At 50.0% G+C, this 12261-nt stretch overlaps 1 protein-coding gene across 2 annotated transcripts in view; it reads right to left on the bottom strand.

Annotated features, from left to right (window-relative positions):
• Positions 1-4619: 4619 nt before the first annotated feature.
• The window catches only part of LOC311140438 (neuroepithelial cell-transforming gene 1 protein-like), a 40680-nt gene continuing 33038 nt past the window's right edge, over positions 4620-12261 (bottom strand). For both annotated transcript variants that reach the window (XM_084175496.1, XM_084175497.1), the window contains 7 exons: positions 9506-9790; positions 8687-8749; positions 8269-8442; positions 7823-8080; positions 7532-7702; positions 6968-7154; positions 4620-6858 (listed from right to left, as the gene is read on the bottom strand). In XM_084175496.1, coding sequence (XP_084031622.1) covers positions 6413-6858; positions 6968-7154; positions 7532-7702; positions 7823-8080; positions 8269-8442; positions 8687-8749; positions 9506-9790 — 1584 coding nt within the window. In that variant the 3' untranslated portion in view covers positions 4620-6412. The remainder of the gene's footprint in view (positions 6859-6967; positions 7155-7531; positions 7703-7822; positions 8081-8268; positions 8443-8686; positions 8750-9505; positions 9791-12261) is intronic.

Here is a 12261-nt window from a genome sequence, read left to right as displayed (position 1 = left end):
GGAAGGGGGTAGATCGGTCACAAAATCCACCGAGAGGTGGGACCATGGTCGTTGTGGAACGGGCAGAGGATGTAACTTACCCCTGGGCAAATGTCTAGGTGCCTTACACTGGGCACACACCGAGCAGGAGGAGACATAAACCCTCACATCCCTGGCTAACGTTGGCCACCAGTATTTCACGCTAAGGCAGTGCTCCGTCCGACCAATACCAGGATGTCCAGAGGAGGGTGATGTATGAGCCCAAGAAATAAGCCGATCACGAACCTCGAGCGGAACGTACGTCCGCCCCACAGGACACTCGGGGGGAGTAGGGTCGGTACGCAGCGCCCGCTCGATTTCCGTATCGACCTCCCATACTACCGGAGCCACCAGACAAGACTCCGGCAGTATGGAAGTAGGCTCAATGGACCTCTCCTCTGTGTCATACTGCCGGGACAGGGCGTCTGCCTTACCGTTCTGGGACCCAGGGATGTATGTGATCTTAAAAACAAACCGGGTCAGGAACATGTTCCACCTAGCCTGACGAGGGTTCAATCTCCTAGCTGCCCGGATGTACTCCAGGTTACGGTGATCAGTCAGAATGAGGAAAGGGTGTTGAGCCCCCTCAAGCCAATGCCTCCATACCTTTAGGGCCTGGACTACAGCTAACAGCTCCCTGTCCCCAACGTCATAATTGCGCTCCGCCGAGCTGAGCTTCTTAGAGTAGAACGCACAGGGGCGGAGCTTAGGTGGCGTGCCGGACCGTTGTGACAGGACTGCCCCAATACCGGTCTCGGACGCGTCCACCTCTACTTGGAAAGGCAAAGAGGGATCCGGATGCGCCAGCACCGGGGCCGAGACGAACAGGTTCTTCAGCTTGACAAATGCCCTGTCCGCCTCAGCTGACCACCGCAAGCGCACCGGACCCCCCTTTAGCAGGGACGTAATGGGAGCTGCAACCTGTCCAAAGCCCCGGATAAACCTCCGGTAGTAATTAGCAAAACCCAAGAACCGCTGCACCTCTTTTACGGTGGTTGGAGTTTGCCAATTACGCACAGCCGCTACCCGATCTACCTCTATCTCCACGCCAGACGCGGACAACCGATAACCCAAAAAGGAGACGGACTCCTGGAAGAACAGGCATTTCTCTGCCTTGACATACAAGTCATGCTCCAACAGTCGTCTCAATACTCGGCGCACCTGGGCTACATGCTCGGCTCGTGTAGAAGAATACACTAGAATGTCGTCAATGTACACCACTACACCCTGCCCATGCATGTCCCGGAAAATCTCGTCAACAAAGGATTGGAAGACTGAAGGAGCATTCATTAACCCGTATGGCATGACGAGATACTCGTAATGACCCGAGGTGGTGCTAAATGCTGTTTTCCATTTATCCCCCTCCCTAATGCGCACCAAATTGTACGCGCTCCTGAGATCCAACTTTGTGAAGAACCGCGCTCCGCGTAATGACTCCGTCATCGTCGCAATCAGTGGAAGTGGGTAACTGTATTTTACTGTGATCTGATTGAGACTACGGTAATCAATACACGGGCGCAATCCCCCGTCCTTCTTCTTCACAAAGAAGAAACTCGAGGAGACCGGAGAAGTAGAGGACCGTATGTATCCCTGTGCCAAGGACTCGGCTATGTAAGTCTCCATAGCCGCAGTTTCCTCTTGAGACAGGGGATACACATGACTCCTGGGAAGAGCTGCTCCGGTCTGGAGATTTATCGCACAGTCCCCCTGTCTATGAGGAGGTAGCCGTGCTGCCCTCGATTTGCTAAACGCTAGTGCTAAATCCTCATACTCGGGGGGAATGCGCAGTGCGGGCACTTGGTTCGGACTCTCTACCGAGGTCGCCCCTATGGAAGCACCTAGACATCTCCCTACACACTGGGCAGACCACTCCATAAGAGCCCTCTGTTGCCACGCTATGGTAGGATCGTGGGTGCTTAACCAGGGAAGCCCCAACACCACTGGGTACGCAGGAGAGTCAATCAGATAGAACTGAATGATTTCCTCATGACCCCCCTGCGTCGTCATCGTCAGCGGTGCTGTGACATCCCTGATCAGACCCGACCCTAACGGCCGGCTGTCTAATGCGTGGACAGGGAATGGAACTTCTACCGGCCGAAGGGGAATTCCTAACCTAGCACAAAATGCCCGATCAATAAAGTTCCCAGCTGCGCCTGAATCTACTAGCGCCTTATGCTGGGAATGAGGTGCCACCTGTGGAAAACGCACAGGAATACTCATGTGACCAACAGAGAGCTCTGGGTAAGTGGGGCGCCTACTCACCTGAAATGACTCCCCAGTGCGTGACCTGTTGTCCCCTCTCTCAGAAGACCCTCCCCAGCACCTGGCCGCGGTGTGTCCTCCACGGCCACAGTTGGTGCAGGGGGTGGCCCCCCTCGGGTTCTCCCTCCTCCTCTCTCTAGCGCCAGCACCCCCGAGCTCCATAGGAATTGGCTCGGAGGTGCTGGAGGATGGAATGGACGACCCCCACTCGGGACGTCCGCGGGTGGCCAGCAGGGTGTCAAGCCGGATGGAGATGTCCACCAGCTGGTCGAAGCATAGGTTGGTGTCCCTGCAGGCCAGCTCACGACGAACGTCCTCTCGCAGGCTACACCGGTACTGGTCGATGAGGGCCCTCTCATTCCATCCTGCATCCGCAGCTAACGTCCGGAACTCCAGTGCGAACTCCTGTGCGCTCCTCTTCTCCTGTCGGAGGTAGAACAGACGCTCCCCCGCCGCCTTCCCTTCAGGTGGGTGATCGAAGACTGCCCGGAAGCGGCGGGAGAACTCAGCGTAGGTGATGGTAGCTGCGTCTATTCTCCTCCATTCGGCGTTGGCCCACTCCAACGCCTTTCCGGATAGACAGGAGATGAGGGCGGAGACGCTCTCGTATCCCGAGGGCGCTGGGTGTATAGTAGCCAGGTATAGTTCTACCTGCAGGAGGAACCCCTGACACCCGGCTGCAGAACCGTCATATGCCCTCGGGAGCGAGAGCCGAATACCACTGGGTTCCGGCGCTGAGAGAGGAGGACTGACCGGTGGTGATGGGATGGTGTATGAGGACGTGGGCACCTCTCCATTAGCCAACCGGTGCAGAGTGTTGGACACCTCGCCCAGAACGGCCTCCAGTTGCCGGATCATGGAGTCCTGCTGACTGAGCCGTTCTTCTAGCGACCAGGTTGTCGTCGCTGATCCTGCTGACTCCATAGATGGTGTGTTGTTCTGTCAGTTTGGCACCGATGTGGATGTGATGAGGAGTCAGGCGCAGGACACAGAGGTTTAGTCCAACAAACTTTACTATAGTAAAGTGAACAATAATCACTACACGACCTCGAAATACAGAGGCGAGAACAGTACGCAACATGCGTAAAACAAAACATGTAGAGCGCAAAACACGCAGCTCAAACGACATGCGGACAACAACACACAATATAACTAACACAAAACAGGGAACTTATAGGACACGTAATTAGGACACAAACAGACACAGGTGTACCAGACAGACCAAAGCAATCAACACACGAAACATACAACGGTGGCAGCTAGTATTCCGGGGACGGCGAACGCCGAAGCCTGCCCGAACCAGGAGGAGGAGCAGCCTCGGCCGAAACCGTGACAGGAACAAGTCTCTGAATGTCCTTGAGTTGCCCAGCCAGAGCCCGGACTTGAACCCGAACGAACATCTCTGGAGAGACCTGAAAATAGCTGTGCAGCAACGCTCCCCATCCAACCTGACAGAGCTTGAGAGGATCTGCAGAGAAGAATGGGAGAAACTCCCCAAATACAGGTGTGCCAAGCTTGTAGTCATACGCAAGAAGACTCGAGGCTATAATCGCTGCCAAAGGTGCTTCAACAAAGTACTGAGTAAAGGTTCTGAATACTTATGCAAATGTAATAATGATGTTTATTTTATTTTATACATTTGCTAACATTTCTAAAAACCTGTTTTTGCTTTGTCATTATGGGGTATTGTGTGTAGATTGATGAGGGAAAAAACAATTTAATCCATTTTAGAATAAGGCTGTAACGTAACAAAATGTGGAAAGAGTCAAGCGGTCTGAATGCACTGTATTTCATCGTAACTCTGAAAGTGGAAACATGTTTTGCTTGTAGTTGCCCACGTGAGGAACTGTCGGCGAATGTTTAGAAAAGATTAGATTTCCAAATTATGAGCTCTGCTTTGTTTAATGGGGTCATCACAATGCCATGGAAAGTTGAGTAATTTGCCTGTTATAACCAAGACTAAGAGATGACATAATGGTGTAATCATTGTCGTCACACCATCAACGATCTATAAACAATTCAGAGAACTCTAAACCAGTTACCAAGACAGCAATCAACAGCCAATGATGATGATTGTGTGTTTATTTTTTTTACATTTTAGTCATTTAGCAGACGCTCTTATCCAGAGCGACTTACAGGAGCAATTAGGGTTAAGTGCCTTGCTCAAGGGCACATCGACAGATTTTTCACCTAGTCGGCTTGGGGATTAGAACCAGCGACCTTTCGGTTACTGGCACAACGCTCTTACCCACTAAGCCACCTGCCGCCCAGTTATTCGGGTCAGATCATTCAGTCCACTTAGTGGAAGAAAATAGAAAGAAAGATAGTAACTCAAGAGGTCAGATGCAAATCTTACACAGATCTTTATTATAGATTTTTGTGTCGTTTTTACACCACATACATACAGGCCATGGCAGTCATATCACATAGACGTTTACTTTTCAGTACAGTCAAACATCTACACTCATATTTTCCTTCTTCAACACTTTCACAACACCTTCATCTGTTTTCTCCCTCCAACATACATAGTCTTTCTTTTAAATTTCTCTCACTGGCTTTTGACCAGTGCCTCAAACCTCCATTTTTGACAAGGCACCACATCACAGCTCACTCAGAACTATATCATTGCGTGGCTAGTGGCTACACACACCTTGAAACAAAAACCCCAACTTCTCAGTTCCAACACATTCAACATTTCCCTCTTTTTTTCCACATCTCTCAAGCCTTCTGCTAACATACTCTTGCTTTTCTCAACCCATCTTTGTGGTTTCTTTCAGCTATAGGTCATCTCCTCAGTAGATCCCAACCCATCAGATAAGCATGTATATGCTGCTGCCACTACTGTGGCTTGGCAGTGGCAGTGTCAACAACTAAAGCTCCGTGCAAGATTGCTACATTGAAAAGTGATCAATTTTATTTATTCCGAAGAGTCAGCTTTTTAAACCAACATGGCTCAGTTTAAATTGTTTTTACATTGTAGTAAAACAAAATACCTCATTTGATATGCGTTGACATCAAATTACATGGCATTACTACATTCTGTAGCAATGTATGTTTTGTTCAATTAAAAAAATAGATACAATTGAATGCGATTTGATTAAAATGAAGGCCTTTAACTGCAGTAGATACAAAAAGATGGGCGGATCAAAAAAATCTGTTATTAGGAATGTACAAAAATAAGACCTGTCCTCCAGTACAGCTATGAATCGGACTTACAGAGACAATTATAGTTTTCAGTTTCATTTACATTTTACATTTTAGTCATTTAGCAGACGCTCTTATCCTGAGCGACTTACAGTTAGTGAGTGCATACATTTTTCATACTGGCCCCCCGTGGGAAACGAACCCACAACCCTGGCGTTGCAAGCGCCATGCTCTACCAACTGAGCTACATGGGGCCCCAGTTTAGTCACATAATTTCTCAATTTACAATATGTCTGCCAATCAGATGTGAAGCCAGACATATTTGCCACTCCCTTTGCTTTATTTCTCTCAACTACACAGTTTTTCAATTCCTCATCAATCCAGGGGACCTTAACAGTTCTAATAACTGGAAGAAACAAATTAATGTTTCGTATGCATCTCATCTTTTGTGGGAACTCTACCCTTCTATCCACCTCCACATCCCCAAAAACATTTAAATAACTTCAGCTAAAAGCTAGAAACAGTGCTGTTTTAAAACATAGAGCTACAGTAAGATTCAGATTGATAAAATAAAATAAAAGGAGTTAGTTTAATTTTTAAAAATGATTCTAAAATAATGTTTTAATACAAATCAAACAGTAAACAGGACTAGATGCACGACTTCTCTCCAACACGAGTGTGTTTGCTTCTTGTTATGCTTCCCTTATAGAATTAGTGAAAGCCAAGCAGGCCTCTCCAGAATACTGAATGGTATGCACTTAGCCCCTTTGTGGACAGAACCAAACAGTGGAGGGATGGAAGGGTAAAGTAAATAGCTGCCAATGGGGACAGTAACACAAAACACTGTTGTAATAATAAACAGACACATAAATAAAAGTCCCACGGGGAGGGGACACCCAGCCCCCCCCCCCCCCCCCCCCGCTTCCCTCTCCTTATGTACAAACATATTGTCCGATCGCCCAGGAGTCCATTTTCTCCCCTCCTCTAATTACACCATGGTCTCCTTCCTCTTCCCTAAGGCACAGAGGGAGCGCTTGTCCTTTTTGGTTTTGTGTTTGGGCGACGGGGAGGATAGTGGTGATGAAGAGGAGGATGAGGAGCGGGAGGAGGGAGACGTTGAGGTGGGGCTGGGGGTCTCGTCCCCGCATGGCGAACTGGGGGCGGACGTTGCACCTGCTTGCATCAGAGGGCAGTTCTCATCGGCCTCCTCTATGTGGATGATGGCGGAGATTTTGGAGGAGCGCCGCTTGGAGTGGGCGTCGGCTGCCGGGGAGGAGGCGGGTGTGGTGACAGCGGCGTCCGCGGGGTGGTGGACGGAGATGGCGCTGCGCAGGCAGTTGAGCCACTGCTGCTTGTGGAAGACGTCATTGACCTGCAGCGTGTGGGACTGGCCCTGAGACGGGTCATGGAAACGCACACGGAAGATGTTCTTGGCTGAAGAGATGAACAGAGAACGAGAGGTTAGATGAACCATCAGTTTCAGTTACAGGCTTTAACCTCCAGCTAGACATGGAAGGTCATAGGTGAGGGGTCAGGGGCTCACCTTTGTCGGAGTTACTGAATGCTCCTCTGAAGGAGCCACCCATCTTGACGTCTCCATCCTGTAGGTCCTCCAGCACCAAGTCCTGCACCGGGATCGGCTGCCGGTACACCTGGAAACAGTGGTGCTCGTTCCTCGTCACAGACCGGGTCATCACCAGCAGCTCTGTGAACAGGAACACGTGCAGCTTCTGGAGGGAGGGGGGACAAAAGGAAGGAGACGATTTAAAAATCATTATTAAAATCAGATCATTGCCAACGTTTTGTTTAATTTCAGGCATAGTTTCTCACATTCTCATCTGCCAACAGTTTTTTTTTCCTGAGGACTTGTTATCATTGGTAGAGATTCTCATGTGGTTATGTAATTCATGTGTTATGCGGTTCGTTTGAAATGAAAAGGGTCCACGTTTTGGCCCCAACTGCCTTATTTGGGGGTGCAGAGCTCATGTTGGTGCACGTGAGGGTTAGGAGGAGCCAGGGAAGAATCATTGCTTTAGGTGGATTGGGGTGCGAGTGTGTGCCTTTTAACATTATAATGTGTGTGTGTATGCGTGTGTTCTAAACTCACTGTTCCGCTCTTGTTGCGTAGCTCGCCGTGACACAACAGACTCTTGCACTGGTCGATGCGCGGGTCTCTTTGCCTGTCGTCCAGATACTCCAGTTTGTCTATGTAGTACTGGCTCTCTGACTCCCCCTTCTTCATGTTGATGTCAGACAACACACCCTGGATGATGGTGATCTGGAGACACACACATATACACACTGTTATAGTCACAAACTGATAGGATACAATTATATATTTGATGGTTTCAGAATGCTGTATTCATAAATCTTTGTGTGTGTCCTTCGCTCCACTCACTGCTTGCTCCAGGCGGGGCGTGTCGGGGTGCTCGGGCGCTGTGTGTTTGAGGATCTCTCTGAGCAGGAGGGGGTATTTGAACAGACGGGAGCGGGGGATGTCCAGGAAGCTCCACAGGTCCAGCTTCCTGCTGAAGGGAGACTCCAGGCAGCGCTGCAGGAAGTCCTGCACCCTCCGGTCCTGTTTCTTCTGGTCCAACAGGGCCTTGGCCGCCACCTGGTTACTGCAGTAATCTCGGTATGCATTCAGCCCTGGCAACTGGAGGGGAGAGAGATGTACCGTACCGTTAGCACTTTGGCCATTCACTGCAAGATAAAACATACAGATATGTCATAAAGGGGCATCTTTATGACATCTTCAACACTTTGGTCCCTGCTAGATAAACACTTATACAGGTAGAGAGATAGAGAGGTCAAAGTTGAGTGGGCACAGGCTCTGGTACGTACCCAGCTGACGACGATCTGTCCTATCTGTCCCACGGTGCCGTCGGGGCCGGTGGCTCTGGCCAGCTGGGCCAGCAGGTCCTCGTGGAGGGGGATGTAGGCATCCAGGTCCCCGAAGATATGGGTCAGCTCCTCCTCCGACATGATACTCAGCTTCAGCATGGGGTCGTGGTACGCCTGGAGGAGAGAGAAAATAGAGCCAAGCAGTCATTCAACAGCTTATTTAAAAAGAGATAGGGAGGCTAAGTTTAGCACTGGAGGAAAGGTTTTAGTTAGAGAGAAATGGAATGGAATCATTCCTTTCTTTTTATAGCTAAATGGGTAATGGTCGGTCATGTTTAGAGGAGAGCTTCCAACTAGTCTCTGATTTTATCTGTTTACTTAATATGTACTTTCTGAGAGTTTTAAATAAAGTACGAACCTTGCGTGCAAGTTGGAGGTCCTCAATCAGGTCCTGTTCTCCGCGAGTCAACTCAAATATGGCCTGAGGAGGAAGGAGATTTATATTTAAAAACAAAATGGAACAGGATGTCATGCTAAATTAAAAAACACTGAGTACATATTAAACCGCATCAAACTAAAGAGGACACCAAATTACTGAGTACACATTAAAGTAAGAGGACAAATCAACGCCAAATTACTGAGGTCAATGAGTTGCCAAATTCTTGGGTCCCTTCTCTCTCCATTACCCTCTAGTTCTCTGTCTCTCTCTGTACTGAGCGTTGTTTATGGTTTCTGAGTATTCTGACTGTTGGTTGAGAGGTCTGCCAGGCCAGGGGTACATTAGTGACGTCAGACACCAGCTCTGGAACAGACTGGTGACAAACTGGTCCCTGACCGCTTTCTAAACCCACTTAGCTCACTCAGCACAAATACCGAGGGGACCTTCCAAACAAACAAAAGTCTGAACTCTTGTCTGATTATCAAAGGAGAAAAACAGAGAGGGGGGGGGGGGGGGGGGGCAGGAAAACCGCCCCAGCCCTCTGGCTTTAATAACTCTGTCCCAGGCTAGGTTGAATACCGTGGCGGCTGGCTTTGTGACCTGGAGCGCACTCAGTCATCTGGAGCGCTTTAGCAGGGCCAGCCGAACTAGACATCAGGTATGTGGTTCAGTCTCTTACCTCACTCTGTTCTAAGCTCATCACAACATCTATTGTTGCAGCCGAGTTCCCATTCTTTCTCTATTGCGATTTGTGTGAAAAGAGATGTGAGAATCTATGGTGACGGTGCCGATTCTCACCTCCTGTCTCTTGATCTCCTTGGTGGAGAAGGTGCCCTTCTGGTGGACGTCTAATGTCTCCGACCACAGCGTGCTGTTGCGTCTCTTGGGCGGCGTGGGCGCCGCCGCCTTGCTGCATGGCTTCTGGGGCACGCCCGGCGTCTTGCCACCATTGCCATCGCCCCGGAAGGACATGGACTGGATGGTCTGGCCGAAGCGCCGGACGGCCCCATTCTTCACGGGGGAGATGAGGTTAGCCAGCGAGGTCACCCTGCCGAGAGGACGGACACGCTTGTTGCTGGGTTCCTGGAGAGAAGAGAGAGAGAGAGGGGGGAAACACAGATAAGGCCTCGGATTCTCAACTTCCTTTCTCATTTACCATAAACCCATAAACACTTTTAGCAGAAGCCTCACCAGGAAACAGCTAGAAGCGTCGCTATGACTGATATCACTTGGCCCTCATGATGTAAGCCATGAATCCCTATCGGTGACACTACCTCCACAAGGGACTTTGTCATGAGACTGTTACTAGGGAGGAGGGGGTTAGAGCCGAGGTCAGGCCATAGAGACAGTGGGCAGGAGGATGCAGCAGCCCCAGCAGCTGTTGCCTCCATCATGTGAGGACTGAGGAGCCCAGGGCAGGCTGGGGGAGCACAAAGACTCCCTTTCTGACTGCAGCCCAGAGGCGCCGACCAGAGAAGGGGCCTGGAGGCATGCCAGGAATGCACGGGACCCCTGCTTTCAGCTGTCTAACACACTCACAATACACACACACACACACACACACAACTACTCAGCATTATGGCCTGACTAAAGTAAACGGGCCGTGAGACAGGGGCTGTTCAGTCACTCAAACATGGGAAGACAAAAGGCCTCATCGTTTAACTCCCGTCTCCCAGAGTTCAGTGAGGTACGGGACAGGACGGTGCTGTGTTTGGACAGCTACAGTAAAACTGGTGTGACTCTGGACGGAAGACCACCAGTGAGAGACAGAGAGGAACTAACAGGCCTCGTCCTAAACAGGCACTAGAATACTGGAATTCTCAGTCTTTTTTTTTTAGGAGTCACAGGGGGTGGCGTGGGGGGTTTGTGGGCGCGAGTTGGAACAGGACCTGGAGCCCTCGTCGCGTGAGAGAAGCACCACACCTGTGCCAGGTAATCCCGCTTCACCCCCCTGTACTGAGCCCTGAGGCAGGGAGAGGGAGACCGCAACACTCCCCTGCCAATGCACTGGCCCCCTGCCAACAGCAACAAACATCAGATATCAAAGCACTGCAGATCTGAGGTAATGAATTCATAGACTGTGAGAGAGACCTCTTCAAAAACAGCCAAAACCAGAATCATCATGCTCTTAGACATGATTTGGGAAGAAAAAAATCTGTCTTATGAAATCTATGCTGCATGCTCTATTTGAACCCCCAAGCTCTTAAACTCTCTGAGCCTTCTCCTGACTCAGGATGAATGGGGTTTTGCCTTGGCTCAGCGAAACTGGGGGAACAGAGAGCCATTCAGGCTCCTCCTGGCCCCAGAAGCAGACCACAGCTGCAGAACAGATCTACCACAGAGTCTGGCGTAAAAGCCACCGTGACTGCAGCCAGCTAGGGTCATGATCCAAATGTGGTCGGGTCTTTGACCAGGACCGCCAGACAGTCCAGGAACTTATCTAAACCACTCTATCCCAGAGCCAATAAACCGAGAGGACTAGCACTGACCACATCCGAACCACTCTGACGGTGGTCGAGAAATGGTATGGTCAGAAAGGAATCCCAATCCTAAACACAGGACCGGTTTAAACCGCTTTAGACTTTATTTTAAAATGGGCCTCATTACTGAGTGGAGAGAGGACCATAACAGGCACACTGTGTCCAACTAGTGTGCTGTAAACCCCATTGGACAATGGAAACTTAGAGGGTAAATTTGCTTTGGAAATCAAGGGGTCTTCCAATGTAAACTTTGGAAACGTGTTGCCCATTGTGCCTTTCCTGTCATTTGGAGACCGGCCCTGGAATAACAAAAGGCCATTGGTGCTGTTCTTTGTACGCCCACCCAGTGTTACTATCAGCTGGAGAGAGCAACATGCAGACTGATAGGACTAGGGGTAGTTTCTATTCCAGGCAGTTGGACTACAGGGAACTCCCTGGAACACTGTCCAGTCTCACTCCCTTCAGGAAGCCAGACATATCCGGGATTTGTGCTGCTGGACTGTTTCGTTCTGTACGGTCTTTGGAACAACCAACAACCGACCCCCCACCCCCTAATACAACGCAGATTGAGGGACCATGGGTACTCACTCAAATCTTCCCTAATGTCCTAAATTGGCCTCCGGTGGTATTTTAATAACAACCCCCCTTCCTCCTCTCTTACCCACAATTCTCTTCTACCTCGTTATCTCCAACCAGAGAGCCAAAGGCTCATCAACTAACTTTATCCACTTTTTCAGCCAGCCCCCCCAAAAGCCCCTTCCTGTGCCCCTGGCCTCCCTTTGATGTAACCCCACGTGTTAATCCCTGCTTGCTTGGCTGTCCCTCCCTGCTGCAGCAGCTCTCTCTCTCCCACTGATTACAGCATAGCTGATAGCAGGGCTGGGCTCTGAGGGAGTGGAACAGCACTAATGTTTACCCTGGACTCCAACGAAAGAGCTCATCACAGAGTAACTAAAAACGGGTGTCACAATCATGAACATCTGTTGAGAAACGCGACTACTCACTTCATTGAAGAACTCAACTTCTCCTTTCTGATTTACCAACAATGTAGCCGCTGGCTTCCCCCTGAACCCC

The sequence above is a fragment of the Coregonus lavaretus genome, assembly GCF_964263955.1.
Source record: "Coregonus lavaretus genome assembly, chromosome: 13".
Taxonomy (NCBI): Eukaryota; Metazoa; Chordata; class Actinopteri; order Salmoniformes; family Salmonidae; genus Coregonus; species Coregonus lavaretus.
Note: the sequence above shows the minus strand (reverse complement) of the source record. Positions and strands in the feature narration are given on the sequence as shown.